The sequence below is a fragment of the Girardinichthys multiradiatus genome, chromosome 22 (assembly GCF_021462225.1).
Source record: "Girardinichthys multiradiatus isolate DD_20200921_A chromosome 22, DD_fGirMul_XY1, whole genome shotgun sequence".
Lineage (NCBI taxonomy): Eukaryota > Metazoa > Chordata > Actinopteri > Cyprinodontiformes > Goodeidae > Girardinichthys > Girardinichthys multiradiatus.
In genome coordinates, this window is record NC_061814.1 from 9,620,201 (window position 1) to 9,638,712 (window position 18,512).

The 18,512-nt window shown below is 37.5% G+C and overlaps 1 protein-coding gene across 1 annotated transcript in view; it reads left to right on the plus strand.

Moving 5' to 3' along the window:
* The window catches only part of epas1b (endothelial PAS domain protein 1b), a 76,883-nt gene that overhangs the window by 30,022 nt on the left and 28,349 nt on the right, over nt 1-18,512 (plus strand). The window contains exons 3-4 of the mRNA XM_047351100.1: nt 6,728-6,873; nt 12,934-13,021. Coding sequence (XP_047207056.1) covers nt 6,728-6,873; nt 12,934-13,021 — 234 coding nt within the window. The remainder of the gene's footprint in view (nt 1-6,727; nt 6,874-12,933; nt 13,022-18,512) is intronic.

Genomic DNA, 18,512 nt, shown 5'->3' on the forward strand with positions numbered 1-18,512 from the left:
AGAGCACAGCCCCCGCTGCAGGTTCTGCGACATCTAGTTTGAGTGGAAGTGTTGGTATGTGGCTCATTGTCCACTGAGGTTGGAAGGCTCCTCCTCCTTCCTTTGTCTTAGTAAAATTAGAACCTGCGGAAATTCAACAAAAGCAGCAAACTTATTGTTCTTCTGCTTTGGTGTCTCAAAATGAGATCTAAGGGAAACCAAATTAAACAACTGTAACGTCACTGGTCAATGTCACAACTGTTTGGGGTAAAAAAAAATAATTATTTTTTATGTAACCAAATTACAAAATCCTTTGTGTGTTCAGTTAATCGCAAAGGTGAGGTAAGGCTTCGGTCTGCAACGCATGTAGGAAATAAAAAAGTCTAAGTTGTTCATTTAAAGTCAAATCTTGGTTTGATTTTTAAGAACTTCTTTCTTTGAAATGTTAAGCTAGTTAGCATATGTAGTTTCAGACTAGATCGAGGTTCTGCTTGAGCTAAATCTGAAAGCTATAATTTCTTCATTTGGATATGAGAAAGAAAAAAGAACGAATGGAAACTAAGTTTGAAAAAATAAATAAAATGCCACAGTTTGTTTTCCCTATATCTATTTAGGTTTCTATCTAAATTCAGTTACTTATTAATGAAGGGGTTTCCTGTTAATTTAGTAAATAACAAAACAATTATGAATATATTCATATTGAATGAAAAAATGAAACAAAAATGTGGTCAGCCTGGGGGACCCTTTGATATTTGGCATCTGTAAAGGCAACAAGAGACGTTATTTGTTTTCAGTAAAGTCAAATAATATACAGAGTTACTGAAATAGAGTATGCATTAGTCTTTTAGATTCTAAAATTTCAAGTCTGACATGTTAAAGCAGTTTTTACTGTTCCTTCAAAAACTATTTATGCTTCTTCAATGTTTTTACATTTTGTTTTTAACCTGAAACATGAATGTGTTTTATTTGGTAAGACATTAGAGAACAAACAGCATCATGAAGATCAAGGAACACAGCAGACAGGACAGGGAGAAGTTGTGGAGTTTAAAGCACATGTAGGTTATACAAGAATATCCCAAGCTTTGAACCTGTCACAGAACTCTGTTCAATCTAGCATCTGAAAATTAAAAACAGTATAGTTCACTGAAAACCTACCAAAGAAGCAGCCATGAGACCATGATAACTCTGGAAGAGCTGCAGAGGTCCACAGCGCAGGAGGGAGAATCTCTTGACATAACGGTTGATGGGTCAGCACTGATGGCAGGATGGATGATGCTATATTCAGGGTGATCATGTTAATGAGGGCTGCTTCTATAAAGTATTAAATCAGGGAGCAGAATATAAATGTCATCACATTTTCTAGAATTTTACTTGGAAGAAAAGTGAAAATTATCTGTCATGTATCTCCACTTTTCAAATATTAGCTAATTTGTGTTGTTTTATCACATTGGATCCCAGTAACGTACATTTAGTCTGATATTGTAATGTGACGCAATGTGACAAGATTCATACAGTATGAATCCTTTTACAAGGTTATGCCAACTTTCTGTTTAAATTTTGGATTATTTATTGTTAATATGTTTTTTCAAGCTATTTTATGTATATTTCCATGTGAAATGACTGAAACTGTTACTGCAGCGGCTTTATTCGACAACATGAACAGGTTTTCTAACCAAACATCCGCGAATAATAACAATCTTTTCTCAGGGTAATACTCCACAGACTGATATATTTAGAGTGATAATTTATCATTTACATAATTCAGATGCCTTTTTATAGATAAGTGCTTTCCTGTACTTAATGATGCCGATCTTGTGTAAGTCCAAACAATTACTACCAGCTCAACAATTTATTCTAAAAACATGTCAGAGAAACAGGAAATAATTTTGACTAATTTGAAAGCTTAGTGATCTCTATAAATCTTCACTGCCATTGTAATCCGCCGTCACTCTGCTCATGTGTATCATTTGATGTTCTGTTTATATTGTAATGGACTGCTTTGCATTGTTTGCGGAGGATACAGTCATGCACACAGTGAATGCTTCCTTAACAAACAACGATTGCTAGCTCTGACATTTTGATTTGTTCACCTTCATTTATCAAGGCAATAATTTCACAGTTCTGCAGTTTTAGAGCTGCTGAAATGACCTTATATGTCACCAAGAAGGGTAAATCATTTTTGAAAATGTAAGTAATGAAAAAAAATCAAGAATTTAAATAGAAACAATCAAATGAATGTGCACAGAAACAAAAATTATTTTAACATTATAAGAGATGAAAGCATTTGTAAACATAATGTTTAGCATCTTTCTTGTGTTGACTTTTTCCCAACCAAAGAATCCAGCCCAACGTTGCATTTTTGTTTTATTGGGCCTGTGATAAACTTGTGTCAAACCTAGAAATGCGCTGATCCAATCTCTGGTTTTTGCACAGCTCTGACCAGCCGATACAAATTTAGATTTCACTTGAAGAACTATGACCAACAGCTTTCAGAATATTTTTTATGAAGTGGTCGTAGTTTATTAATGTTAGAAGCAGAGGCGACATCACTCTGTGTGAGAGAGCAGTTGTTCTAAAACTATAGTATTATTTCAAAGCAAACACAACATGATTAAGGAGTTGATTGCCTTTAGCCTCTTTGATTGGCAGTTAGCACAATTAGCACCATTAGCATAACTAGCTGTAAGCAGCAGTCTCCCTGCGTATTTCTTAGAGAATATAGATCATTACTACATAGATTTAAGAAAAGGCTGCCAAACCCATTATTTTCCATAAAACCGAACAACTTTGCTTTAACAACATTTCATTCCCCCCTCGTCCAACCCTAACCAATTGTCGCCAGGTACAAAAACAGGCAACCAAAACTGCAAAAGTACAGAATGGAGAAGGACAAAAAGAACCAGTACAATTTAAAGTTTTAACCCATTTTTTATTTTGTGGCACTAATGCCCTTTATTTCTAAGTGGTCAGTCTTGACATGGGGTCCATGAGGAGGAAGATATGCAGGAAAGGTATTGCTGGGTCAGGATTCGAACCCTGGACATCTGTGTTGAGGACTAAGGCCTCCCAAGATGGGTCTACCACTAAGCCTCGAGCCACTCCACTAGCCTCACTGATAATGGAAATAACCATTCTCAAGACCTCTTCCTGCCTTTATAACTTCCGTACTGAAGAGTGTTGTAGTTACCGCATCCTGGTAGCACCTGGGTAAGGTGCTTTCACGGGCTGCAAAACGACAGTAATATTGAGTTTAAGAGCAGTTGTTCAAGGAATGTCAAGTAAAAATCCTGAAATAATGTGATAGTTAATGTTTTTATTATAATATCCCTCTGGAAAAAATTTATTTATTCATTGACAAGTAGCTAATTTGACATAATGTAATTAGCATAAAGCAAGTCTGACTGAAGCATTTTTTTATTTATACTTTTACTCTTTTGAGTTGATCAGAGCTCTGTAGCCTCTCAATAATGAATCCATGACTTCCTATATAAATACAAAGTGAAACAGAGGTCCATTTCTCTTCACCAGTCTTTTAAACGGGACAGACAAGAGGGTATGTGTTTCAAATAAGGCAGATGTGTGCTGATCTTCATGCGCCAAGAAGAGGCTACAACAGAATAGGTATTCACGTAAGCCTGCCCACATCAACGGTCAGTGCCGTTGATAAAAAGACAATGACAGCACACAATATATGCAGTAAACTCATTGATGAATTGTTTATAGTAGAGTACAGTTAAATTAGCTCAAAAAGAATACAACTATGCAAAAAAGGAGAAGCTATTCAATGGTGTTTTCAGTTTTATTTTCCAAGGTTTTCAGATACCTCCTTTTGAAGCATCTGCTGGAAGCCGAACATAAGGGTGCTGAGTGAAGCTTCATGTAGCTTAAATTAAGAAGCAGTTTTCCTGAAGTTCAAGTGAAATCACCACATTGAAAGGGGTTTCTGAAGGAACGATGCAGAGGAGGAGAAAGAGAAGGGCAGACAGCAGGTGAGCATGAGAAAAGACAAGACAGAGAAGGAGCGTGCAGGAGGAGGAAGAGGAGGAGTAAAGGTAATGAGGGTAGGAAAGAAGCCGGCGAGAGGGCAGGGGAGAACAGGGAGATCCATGCGATGCATGGCAGATAACGTTATCGGGCCGCTCTGATTGCTCCATGATGGGCCAAGATACTGGAGAGGAAGCAGAGAGCTCTGCCCATCGTTCAGCTGGTGCTGGCATTATCCCCACTAGCCATAACACCCGACCGATGTGGCGCTAAAACGAGCTGGCGTGCACACACCGCGCGTGCTTCAACACACGGCGGAGCGTGCTGTACATGTAGAGGCAGTTGGAGCGAGCTGCTGTTAGAAAACACCTCAGTCACATAACATGAGCTCACTGGGAGATAAAGCACTTTGATGATGAGGACCTGTTTCAGATGATCAGGTTTACACAGAGAAGTTGTTTGAAAAGTCTTTAACATTTATTTATTTTTTTGGTTGAAAACTCTGACCGAATGAAAAATTTTAACAAAGTACATTAAAAAAAAACAAACATGTTTCTACAGTTAATTTATGTAAATGCTCCCTTAAAAAGATACATTTTAGAAAGTTAGAATTAAAATAAAAAAAACAGATATCTTTAGAAGATAGCCTACAACCTACCATTGAAGAAAACATTGATGTTGTAAATCGTGTTTCTATGATAGAAAAATAAAAGACTGGTTTGAAATAGAGTGAGTACTGTACATAAAAACTGTCGGATGTTATTTGACCTGAACCTTGGCTCTGTGTCAATCCACCCTCCCGAAATACTACTTCACTTATCTTCACACTTTATTTGTTTTTCGGTGTTTGTAATACACCGAAAAATAAATATTATGTAAAGTAAGTGTATGTTAAAAAAAACTCTGTTAGATTAAGTCTCAACTGGCACCCAATTAGAGTTTTAGATTCCTTAAAGTAGCCGCCTTAGTAGCCGCCGCTGTGATGACTGACATTAACCTCTGGCCGTCTCTCAATGAACCTCTGGGAAGTTCTTCAGGACTCTTTGGGAAACTATTTCAGGTGACCACCTCATGAAACTCATGGAGAGAATGTTACGAGATCAACGCAATAATCAAAGCAAAGGGTGGCTAAAATATAGTCATTTCACACTTTTTGTTTACAACATAATTTTATGTGTTTTGGTGAGAATCTACAATTTAAAAAGTCATGAAAATAAAGCGGCCTATTGAGGGAGAAAGTCCATCTAAAACATTTGACCGGTAGTGTAATTCTGAACTCTGGCTTGTTTGTTTTTACGCTTTGACTCACTGTGATGCTGAAAAATAAAACTCCTCTTCCTCTTCAGATTTCAAACAGACACAGAGGGTGTTGGGCCAAAACTGGCTCATATTTGGAATTGTTCACTCAATTCATCCAGGTTGGGAAAAAAAAGCCCTAGTTCTAGCTAAAGAAAAGTAACCGGACACCATGATGCTGCCACCACCATGTTTAATTGTGGGTGTAATGTTCTTTTGATATGATGCAGACATCACTTTTGGAATTGTGGCCCAAGAATAGTTCAGAGTATATATCACATTATATGTGCAAAAGGTTTAAAATGATTTATCATGGTTTCATTTTTAACATTACAAAACTAGATATTTGAGCAGGGGGATGTATATTTTTGAGATATAAATATTTGATTTAATTTCTTGCGTTTCTCTCATTTACAATTTTTCAAATATATATTCCTTTACTGCATTTTTCTGTAAAATTAAAAGATGGTTTTGTATTCTTTTCCTCCCTTGTTATCAAATCCTGACATAGAAAACTTATGAGCCTGAGTCCCCTAAGCCCACCTCAGAGCACAGATGATGTTATCAAGGTTTCCTGACACTTTTGTTGGGAGCTACACACCCTCAAGTATGTCTTTTTATGTTTTCTTTTTTCCTGTTTGAGTCCAATTCTGCCTCTTGTTACAGTCTGAGACCAAATCCCTGTCCTACCACTGTTTTCTGCACAAGGCTGCATTGCAAATTTCAAGAAAGAGGGGAAATTATCAGTCCTGCAGCTGCGTGTCGGACTATGTTCTGCACGCCCTTATTTTTAAACGAGGTCGGTTACACAACCGGAGAACAACAGAGGAGAGAAAAGTGCGACTCAGCCAACATGAATGGTAATCATGGCTAAGTAGAGAATGTAGGCCAAAGGTGGCACTTATTCTTTGGATCAGGGTCCCAAAGAACTCCGCTGTGCTTTGGGGCCCATGAGAAAGCCCCGCACTCCTATGGGAGTTTACACTGACCGGGCCTGGATCCAAACTCAATCCCCAGGCCTCACCGGGAGTATTGAGAACTGCTGTCCTCTTATCTCAGGGAAGCACAGATGAGGAACTGCAAGCTTCCCACCCTCCTCCCCAACCGACTATTGGGCTTTGTTCAGTTTGAAGCTGCTGTCCAGGCACACACACACACAAACACACACACACACAGGGTCCCCTCTGAGCTGAGCTAGAAGTGTTTTTATATAAATTTTCTTTGAAACAAGACCTCGCGGACAGACCAGAGTCTCTCTGTGTAAATGTTTGGATAATGAGCTGAGTATATTTGAACATAATTGCATAATGTGTGAGTTGTGCACTGAAATCAGGCAGCCGATTATAAATGCTTGTGTAGTTTGTATATAATCTGTTGCAAAAGGAAAACAAGCCTATTGTAGAGATTTACACTGGTATAAGTTTTAACATCAGCAACAAGTGACTGAAATATTCACCTCGCCCCCCAGGCTGTGGCAGCTGCAACGGCGGAGAGGATGGACTCATGGACAATCTGTACCTGAAGTCTCTGGAGGGCTTCATCACCGTGGTAACAGCGGACGGCGACATGATCTTCCTGTCTGAGAACATCAACAAATTCATGGGCCTAACGCAGGTACACAAGCACTCCAAGGGAACAGCAGGCTAAAAAAAGAAAAAGGCACAAAGAGTTCAAAAGATGGCGTCACTCCCGTGGGGGGTGTTGCAGCTAGTTCAGGTTGTTTTAGGCCAAAACAATATATGAGAAGGAAGAAGGAATAAAGAATTTTTATAACACTATAAAAATATTTTACCGAGAAACCAATCAGTTTTCTAATACAGGTTGCAAAGTGCATATCTTCAATTTTTTTGTTTCCATCTGTTGTTTATCAGATACCAAAGAAAAATTTGAAAAGAAGTCACCCAGTAGGAATAACAATAAAATCTATTTTATGTTCGCAAGCCCCAGAAAAGTGATACTATGGTTGGGATTGTTACTTTTGGTCTTCAAACTTTTATGCCCCTGGCAGGGGTTCCCAAACATTTTAGCCTGTGACGGCCAATATAACACTGCCAGGGACTGGCGACCCCTACTGTAGACCTGGTCAACCCCCTAAAAATACATAAAATTTTTGAAATAATTAAATGTATTTTTTAATGACATTAAATCAATTTAATTTCATCATTTAAAAGGTGTATTTAGTTTTTAATGGGACATTATTTAATTGTGCATATCATAATTTCATGATACATTTAATTATTCAATAATGTATTACATAAATAAATTGTACATTTATTTCATTTGTTATTTTCTTGATGGGGCTTTGCCATTTATTTCATGATATATTTATGTAATTTTGTCCCTTTTGGTCCTCCATACACCTCAGGGGGTCATTTCATGGTGATTCAGAAAATCATCTGGAGACCCCCCATTTGAGTCTGGTGACCCCAATGTTTGGGAACCCCTGATCTAAGGCAATTGTTGTATAATGTAAATCACTCCAGTTTTACGCTTTATATGCTGAAGTTGAGGAGCAGTGCTTCATGTTGAAATAACTCTGTTTGACTTAATCATTTTCATCATCAAATTATTGTGATAATATAAAGATCAATGTTCCAATCACTATCAGAAATGATGGGTTTTTTTGATAGATTTGTGATTTTATAGGCTTTAATTATGACATTAGCATGAATATTCAGAAACACAAATGCTGACCAATGATCTTTCAAAAGGGCATCTTTCAGGGTCTTGTAGAAGCAAAGCAGATGATTGTAGGGATTTAGCCTGGTCCAAGCTCAGAGATGAATGTTTAATTTTGTTGGCTGTGACATAAAACACAAGTAAAATACATCTAAAACAGAAATGAAACAATATCTTACAAAAAAGACAAAACTAGGAAAATCCCACTCAGGATTTTGTTGTCCCCAATCCCGATTCAACTAATGTAAGGTTCCAAAACTACATCAAAGTTAAGTTTTTACAGGACAACCTTATGCCTCTTCGATAAGGGGTTAGTTTTATTTATGTTATAATAAAGAAAGCTGCTATTCTGTTTTAACTGCATGTTACATAAGATGTTTGAAGCTTTATCATTTGTTTTTAAATATAAAACTGATACAGCACACACAACTATGGTCTATAATAAACACATCTAGATCTTACTGACTATATTTTCATGCGAGCCAGTTAGCTAAAGGGTTATGCTAACATTAGCATGTTTCCTCTTTGTTTTGATCTGACTTGTTGATCATTCTTCACATAACATATTGACCTGGGGCTTTAGGTATTCACTCGCACTAAAAATGTAGAAGTTTTTTTTTCTGCTTCATGAACATAGCACTTTGCTTTGATTCCTTATATATATATAAGGACTATATAATGACTTATATATATATAAGGAATCAAAGGAATATATATATACAGGTCCTTCTCAAAATATTAGCATATTGTGATAAAGTTCATTATTTTCCATAATGTAATGATGAAAATTTAACATTCATATATTTTAGATTCATTGCACACTAACTGAAATATTTCAGGTCTTTTATTGTCTTAATACGGATGATTTTGGCATACAGCTCATGAAAACCCAAAATTCCTATCTCACAAAATTAGCATATTTCATCCGACCAATAAAAGAAAAGTGTTTTTAATACAAAAAACGTCAACCTTCAAATAATCATGTACAGTTATGCACTCAATACTTGGTCGGGAATCCTTTGGCAGAAATGACTGCTTTAATGCGGCGTGGCATGGAGGCAATCAGCCTGTGGCACTGCTGAGGTCTTATGGAGGCCCAGGATGCTTCGAAAGAGGCCTTTAGCTCATTCAGAGTGTTGGGTCTTGAGTCTCTCAACGTTCTCTTCACAATATCCCACAGATTCTCTATGGGGTTCAGGTCAGGAGAGCTGGCAGGCCAATTGAGCACAGTGATACCATGGTCAGTAAACCATTTACCAGTGGTTTTGGCACTGTGAGCAGGTGCCAGGTCGTGCTGAAAAATGAAATCTTCATCTCCATAAAGCTTTTCAGCAGATGGAAGCATGAAGTGCTCCAAAATCTCCTGATAGCTAGCTGCATTGACCCTGCCCTTGATAAAACACAGTGGACAAACACCAGCAGCTGACACGGCACCCAAACCATCACTGACTATGGGTACTTGACACTGGACGTCTGGCATTTTGGCATTTCCTTCTCCCCAGTCTTCCTCCAGACTCTGGCAGCTTGATTTCCAAATGACATGCAGAATTTGCTTTCATCTGAAAAAAGTTCTTTGAACCACTGAGCAACAGTCCAGTGCTGCTTCTCTGTAGCCTAGGTCAGGCGCTTCTGCCGCTGTTTCTGGTTCAAAAGTGGCTTGACCTGGGGAATGTGGCACCTGTAGCCAATTTCCTACACACGCCTGTGCACGGTGGCTCTGGATGTTTCTACTCCAGACTCAGTCCACTGCTTCTGCAGGTCCCCCAAGGTCTGGAATCGGCCCTTCTCCACAATCTTCCTCAGGGTCCGGTCACCTCTTCTCGTTGTGCAGCGTTTTCTGCCACACTTTTTCCTTCCCACAGACTTCCCACTGAGGTGCCTTGATGCAGCACTCTGGGAACAGCCTATTTGTTCAGAAATTTCTTTCTATGTTTTACCCTCTTGCTTGAGGGTGTCAATAGTGGCCTTCTGGACAGCAGTCAGGTCGGCAGTCTTGCCCATGATTGGGGTTTTGAGTGATGAACCAGGCTGGGAGTTTTAAAGGCCTCAGGAATCTTTTACAGGTGTTTAGAGTTAACTCGTTGATTCAGATGATTAGGTTCATAGCTCGTTTAGAGACCCTTTTAATGATATGCTAATTTTGTGAGATAGGAATTTTGGGTTTGCATGAGCTGTATGCCAAAATCATTTGTATTAAGACAATAAAAGACCTGAAATATTTCAGTTAGTGTGCAATGAATCTAAAATATATGAATGTTACATTTTCATCATTACATTATGGAAAATAATTAACTTTATCACAATATGCTGATATTTTTAGAAGGACCTGTGTATATATATATATATATATATATATATATATATATATAATTATTAGGCCAATAATACAGATTTTCTATCAATGAACAGCAAAATAGGTGAGGCTTTTTTTCTTTATTTGGACATGCAAAACACAGCCACACAGTTCACTAGCGAACACTATAGGTGAAAGTGACATAAAATCAATCAGTACACCCACATCAAGGATTAGTTGTAGGGTTTAGACTGGGGCTTCCTGCTGATTATTTAAAAATACATTCAGAATAATAGTCAGGAAACACAATAATACAAATAATGAAGAAAACAAAAATGAAAACACAGAAAACCCTTATGACATTTTTGCCTAAAATGTCTTCCAGGACTTGTAAAAATGTGTCTTGGGGTTTTGTATAAATATATTTTTTTTCTGTTTAAAAGTATTTTTTGAACGAAGATTTTGATGCGTTTGCGGTTAATGGGACTGTGTTTTGAGCTTTTCATATTCAGCCATGCATAGCTGAGCAAAGTAGGAGATAAAAAATTTATTTTGATTCTATTCTGCATTTAATAAACTAAATTCCTGTACTATTATTACTAAATCCCCTCTTTCTATCTTTAAAACAAATAATCATGGACTGGAGAACATTAACTCAGGCTTTTGAATGTAACCTGTCACATAACCTTGTTGTGTTTGTGTGAAATCCTTCTGAGGACAGCTCTGCGTATTCTGAAGACAAGATAGTTTTAGCTCTAAACACAATGAGCTTTTCTTTTGTTTTCTCTGGCACCGACTTCAAAAGCGGATCATCCAAGAAAGGAAGTTTGTTGTGTGATTGCAGAACATCTGAAGTGATGTATTTCTGTTTTGGTTACAACAAGGTGTGCTTGTGGAGGTGACACACTTTTCTTTGTTGTTCATCATGCTCATCATCAGTGAGTTCTTCATGAGTTTGTCACAAAATAAAGCGCTATTGCCAGCTAACGAGAAAAGCATTTTTATGCTCATCTATTGTGCTTGTTAGCCCAACGACAGGATGGCTGCACAATTAGTAATAATGAACATCTGAGGAGTACATCCAAGTACCTTAAACTACTGCACTGCCTCCATCCCTTTTTGCATGAGTGCTACTAAATTAGTGTTGGGTTGTTTGATAGTAAGACCGCACTAAATGACTACTGGTATGAAAGTTTAGGAATGTTGCTAGTCATAGGTTTTTCATGTCTTAAACTGGCATAAAGTAACTATTTTACGGAGAAGCTTTATTAGGCTTTTATGGTTACTATTCAGTGGGACATTGCAGTAAGCTAGTTAAGTTACATTCATGCTTTATGCTAAGTAGCATCCTTTAATCCTTAGCTAACCTGTATGAATATCTAACCTTCATTAAAATAACAGACAAAAATCTTATTGAAAAGAAAAATCTAAAAAGGTGTACTTTAGTGAAATGACAAAATGGTATTTTCTAGAAAAGTACCACTTTGGTGGAACTTAACAGTCTTATTTGGTACACAAAACAAATGTAAACTATTATTTCAATTACTCTGCCACCTCTACTTTTATTTGCGAAAGTCCCATTCTTGATAGTGGTCCAAGTCAATAGGTATTAGGTATTTCCTTGCAAACTCAGTAACTTTTAAAGTACAGTAAAGTAACACACTATGTGGCCCATTAGCAATGGGCACATTAGCGCTGTCTCATTAGTATCTCGTCAATGATGCTGTAGTATCTGTCATTTCTTGAGTCCAACATATATTTCGTCCCAACTGGAGATTTGGGGTCTTAAAATCAACGAGCTCAACTATATTAAGAAAACTACTATAATGTTCTGATGTGTAACCAAAAACACAAAATGTTTTTTAATTTGTTTCTAAAGATATACCTGACAAGACACGTGTAGCTCTTTAATTTATTCACATTTTGCTCTAATTGATGACATTTTTAAGCAGAACAGTTTAGCTGAAGTGATAGGCTAATGCTAGCATGTTTCCTTTATGTTTTGATCTGACTCTTTGATAAGTTGGCTCCTACTTCATGCCATAACGGTTATTGGACATTTAAAAGACAAGATGTGATGTTATCTTGTTCGCGTCTGATTCTTTTTCTTTTTTTTTTTTTTATTGGACGAACATCAGATTCTGTTTATTGAATCTTTCAACATTGAGAACTTTTTTTTTTTTTTTTACCATATCCTGTCCGGCAGAGTAGCACTCACTAGTGTTGCCCGAGTGCTAAGAAGAAACCCGACAGATTTACTTTCACAAGTGGAGCATTACAGCTAATGCTATGTTGCTTCGCTTGATATTTATAAAAGAAACTTTATTAGAAACTGCTTTGGGATTATTTCAATTGCAATGAAACGTATATAACAATAGCAATGTTATCAAAAAGTGCAAATGTACTAATGAATGCAAGACATATTTGGTGGTAACTGCGTCTCAATATATGACATCTGTGTATCTGTTAACACCTGAATCTAAACACCTCTGGGTTTATGTGTGGCTGCACTTGTATATATAATATTTCTCCATGGAAAATATGCTATAACAAGTGTGAGGAGCCACAGACCTGCTACACCGGAGAGACAGACACAGAGGAGATCTGAACCACAGACATACAAAGGCCCCCCAGAGCATGGGAACCCTGTTCATGTCTGATTCTAATGAACATTCATTATGTTTTGTTTTTTTTTTTGTTAGGTGGAGCTCACAGGTCACAGCATCTTTGACTTTACCCACCCATGTGACCATGAGGACATCAGAGAAAACCTCAGCCTGAAGTCAGCAGGTAAGCACACAGCCTTACCAACCCACATTACAACTACAATACATTTTTAATGAATAATCTCACCCGGATTCTGTTTGATTTTAGTCTCTCACTCAAGTCTAATGTTTCTTCACAGAGTAGAAATATACTTAGTTATTTGCAAGGCAAACTACATTAGAATATTTCTGGTCAGAGTTTACCTTTTCTTTTAACCTGGGGTGATTTGCTATGTCAAAGTAATAAAGATCTTTAGGAAGGATGATTAAACATTGTATATTCATTTAACTTCTGCTAATTTGGCTGTTTTACCCATTTTACTTACGATTACGAATCAGCCTTTTTGGCATAAGACATAAGAAAACAGACCACAGGAAGATACGCTGCCACACTACCATATTACACATCTGACACGCTAGCATAGACAATTTGATCACCAGATAAGCCAGGTTGCCAAAGATTTTTCTGACATGTAAAAATATTCTGCCACATGTACACCACACATATGTCCCACAGCTACAGATTTGATGCAACTGGGGATCATATCCCTGCAATGAACCCAGTAATTTTATCTAATCACACTATGCTCTGGACATATGTCACTCACCACTGTATACTGGTTGCTGGAAACTGACAGCATAACCTTATTTCTAATTCATTTGGCTAACAGTTATTCTACCCTTTTTGGGGCGCTCATATAGCATTGAAGTGTCATTCCCAGACAGTGAGTTCCCAAACATAAAGGTCATATACTCGTTCCTGACATGTGTGGATATTGCAAATTCCACTCCATTGTCCCCAGTATACATGCACTATTCACCACTCGTTGTCACCAGAAGAATTCTTCTCCATCAGGTTCATGGATGAGTCTCCGTTTTCAAAAGCCTCTTTTAATCCACTAGTTTCAGCATCAGGGAAAGACAGGTTGAGTTGATTGATTCATTACTATTTTTGTGATAATTAATTGTATTGCTGAATTTAAGCTGTTACTGACTCCTGCCAAAGCGTTACTAATTAAAGCAAGCATATAAAATTCTAGTTCATTCGTGGACATTCAATTATATGAGTCACTATACTGTTGGTTTTTCAGTGGTGGTAAAAAGTCTTGTTGCCTGGTTCTGAGATGTATTAGGAGGTTTTTATTGGTTGCCTTAGCCAAAGTTTGACAAAACAACGCCCTTGAAGCTTGTCCCAAGCTACTAAAATTAACCTAGCCCATATACCAAGTGCCAGTTGTAAATTAGGGAATGAGCAGCCGTGAACAAAAGTGACTGTCGAAGGTGTGGATGACTGCGAGAGGCTACTCGGTCACCCGGACCTCCAGTTGAAGAAGGGTGAGACTTTTGGATGTAGGCTGTCAGAGGCTAGGCGAGTCATTTCCCGACACCAGCTTAAACAGAACTTTCAGTAAACCTATTTAGTAAGACCTCTCAGGTTTAGGGAAGTCCGGACCCGTTGGATGGAGAGCTGGATTGAGCAATCCCTTTTAGAATTAAGGAAGTAGGAGGGAGGGGTATTACAGCAGCTGTGTTCTTTGAATTATACCGTTTTAAATCATGGAAAACTGAAACAGTGTAAATATGGATAAACACATTTCCACTGCAAAGATTGGGAAACCTATGAAAAGCCGAATGAATGAAGGAGTCTGCTCTATGAGCTGGAAACCAGGGCAAAATGAGCACACAGCAGAGTTAATGATTGAGCAGAAAACAGCCAACAGACATTGCTTCATTTATGCTGTGTTGGTGAATAGGAAAATATGGGATTGGGGGCGTGCATTATTTCCACTTGTTTGTAGCAGTTTTAAATCTTGCTAACTGCATGCAAGGATCACTGTGCATTTGACTAGCTATACTTGCCTTTATGTGGGGTTTTGATTACATCCGGAAGCCTAAAGCAAAATAACTAGTTTGTACAGTTTTGGAATTTGTTTGGGAAAATATTTGTTTTTCTTTTTTTTAAGAGTTCTGCTTTATAACAGTTTAACTAAGCAATATTAAAACGCAAAGATGTTGACATGTGATAAAATGGATAAAGATGCAAAACCGATTTAACATTTAAATCAATGCCTATGGAAAGAATCTTTAAGTGAAAGACTTGTGAATGTTAGCTGAATGTTAAATTGCTAATTAATGCTGGCTGGTTGGTGGAGCTAGGGGAAAGTCCAGAGTGTCATGAAAATCATGTATGATCCTCTGTTTCATATTGGTCTTGAGCAATATTGTACCTGCAGTCATCCTTATCATTTGAGCCTTCTCAGGGGAACTCATTGCAAATCTTGCTTTACTAAGCAGTACATCTCTTTTTTTGTGGCCAGTGTGTGCAGCCTTTCATTCTTTAAATCTTCCTTCAGATGCCCTTAGACCTTTCATTTCTGCTCCACAAGAAGACACAAATCCATGCATAATGAGCTGAGACTGAGCTGCCCATTTCTAAAACTTGCTCATCACTGTTGACTCTAAAACAGGGCTGAAAGCCACAATACATATATATGTAGTACTGTGCAAACGTTTTAGGCATGTATGAAAAAATGCTGTAAACAAAGAATGCTTTCAAAAATGGAAGTGCTAATTATTTATTTTCATTAATCAGCAAAATGCAGTGAATGAACAAAAGAGAAATCTAAATCCAATCAATATTTGGTGTGACAACCCTTTGCCTTCAAAACAGCATCAATTCTTCTAGGTCCACTTGCACACAGATTTGAAGGAACTCAGCTGGTAGGTTGTTCCAAACATCTTGGACAACTAACCACAGATCTTCTGTAGATGCTGGCTTTCTCACATCCTTCTGTCTCTTCATGTAATCCCAGACACACTGGATCAAGTTGAGATCAGGGCTCTGTGGGGGCCATACCATCACTTCCAGTAAGTCCTGTTCTTCTTTACACTGAAGATAGTTCTTAATTCCTAAAACGTTTGCACAGTACTGTATGTATTGTGTGTGTATATATATATATATATATATATATATATATATATATATATATATATATATATATGCCATATCACCCCCCTTAGTTCTTTAAACCATGAACAACTTGGAGTTGTTAATCTTTTAACGGGATACCTCTACTGCTGCATTTCATGAAACTGACACAAGTGTTGCATCACTTTTAATATTCATACAGTCCTATTCAAAATAATTCACACCCATTGAGGTCTTCAGATTTTGTCACATTACAGCCACAAACACATTTTGTAGACCAACACAAATTGTAGAATGGAGGGAAATTAGGAAGGCCTTTCAACATTTTCTCTGAAATAATCCTCTTCCTTCCCGGCCTCAGTTTAGACAACAACCGTCTGTTAGTAGGTTTGCCGTTGTCCCATACCGTTTCTTTTTAGGATAATGAATTGAACAACGCTTTGTGAGATGTTCAAAGCCCAGGATATTGTTTTATAACCTAACCCACCTTTAAACGTCTTCACAACTTTAAACCTGACCTATTTGCTCTGTTCCTTGGTTCCTATGGTCCATTTATATTTTGCAACTCTGATGTGTAGCCTCAACACAAGAACCAAATTGCAACCTTTAAATCTACTGTGCTGAGCTCTTGTGTGGAGTACAGAACACCTCACAGTAGTACAGGATGTTGCATAATCCTGTATATTTATTTGGGTAAATGTCCAGAAAAGGAATAAGGACATAAGGCCAGGGGTCACATACTGCAGAGAGGAACAGTATGTGTGTAGGTTTCTGTGTGCTTAACGTGTACTGCAACAAAGAGAATAAGAAGTTGTAGGATCATGGAAGAGTGGGGAAGATTCATACAAGGGAATAGGGTAATATCTGGTAATGATGAGGACTGATACATTGTGTTACTTTGCTAAATGATGCATAATCTCATTAAACGGATTGTGTTTCATACTAGAATGTCCTCCGCCCGGTATAACGATGGAAACACGCTCATGATCATAGTGTTAGTGAATGATACCATACAACACTTGGCTCTGTGGCTCCAGCTCCACAGTTGAACCCTGACCTTGTGATGTAACAGCTCAACCTAATTCCATGTTCTCTTGGGCTGTTTTCCATTGCACACATCGGAAGGCAGATAATGGGAGTGTTGAATTTTTTTAAGAGTTTGCTTGCAAGTTGCAGGATGCACGCTATATTTACAAGACACTCTTTGCTTAGAATGAGGGTTAGAAAAAACAATTCAAGAACAGTTGGAACTTTTCGAAAATAAAACAAAGGTTTAGGCTAAAAGAGAACCATTTTCAGGGTTTTATTGAACAGATGTAATATATTTTGAAAGCATAAAGATAAAAAATTTGATATGAGTTGGAGCTTATTAAATGGTAAAGGGGACAAACAAATAAATTGCATAAAAACCATTTACTAAATCATAGTATGGCCTGTGGGCAACATCTGGCCCTTTAAAGGACATGTAAATTCTGTGCACAATCCAAATGGGCAGCTTTTATTGTGGAAAAACTAACGCTTTCTTTTTCTATCTTTGAATGAGACGCCTTTTGTTTTTTTATGTAAGCTACATCATGCAATCCTAAAGCAGGATATGTACGCAGGTCCTGTGTCGAGTCAAAGTTAGATGCAGTTTATTCTAAGAGATGCCAGCTCATGCTAAAAGAAGGAAGACTGGCACAAAATGTAGACTTTTCAACAAGACATGGATCAAAGTACTTATTTACAGAAGTGGAAGTTATTTGCTAAAAACAGACTCAGTCTTGTACTCAGAAATTAAATCCACCGTTTCGCATATATGGGACAGGGGAAAAAGTCTACTTTTTTAATATCAAATAAAATCTGTATGTGAATAAGAGAAAAACATTTTGTCTTTTATCTACAAAAAGAGAGAAAGATAGAATTTAATCACTAAAAGGAGCAGTTAAGTGATTATAAACACATATGCTGTGTATATCTGTATGAGGACCATAGTTATTAATAGCATAAAATGAAATCAGTTGAAACATAATGTTTCTGTGGTGTCCCTTTGTTTCCATGTCCAAGGGAAAAAGGTGGGGCACAAAATAAAGAGACCTTCAAAAGTCACATTATAAAAATTGTTTAATTTGCCAGTTTGGTAAGTCACAGCTGCTGTTGTCAGAAGATACAACTTGTATTTACAGCTTATAATCAAAAACATGGTTGATAAAGTTGTGTTCAGCCAATAGTCTGGCCACTGATAACAGTCACTGTTGCTTATGGGGGCAAAAATAACTGCCAAGTTCTGCATGGATGCAGACAATTAATTGCCAAGAACATGTATTTTAATTTGTGTAGACTATAATATTGTAAACAGATCCAGGAATTCTGAGGAAATCTTAGTTCGTAACAGCTAGAGCTAGACACTGATACCTCATGACCTTTTATCCCTCAGGCTGTCTAATAAATCATCATGAGAGTGTGATCAGCGTAACTCCACAGGCTCAAAGTACTTTGGGAAATGATCAGCTTTCACCATAGTCCAGCACTTTTTCTAATACAAGGAGGAAGACATATTTGAAGTCTGGAAAGACCCAAGACTGAGATTTTGGGCACAGAGTCAGAT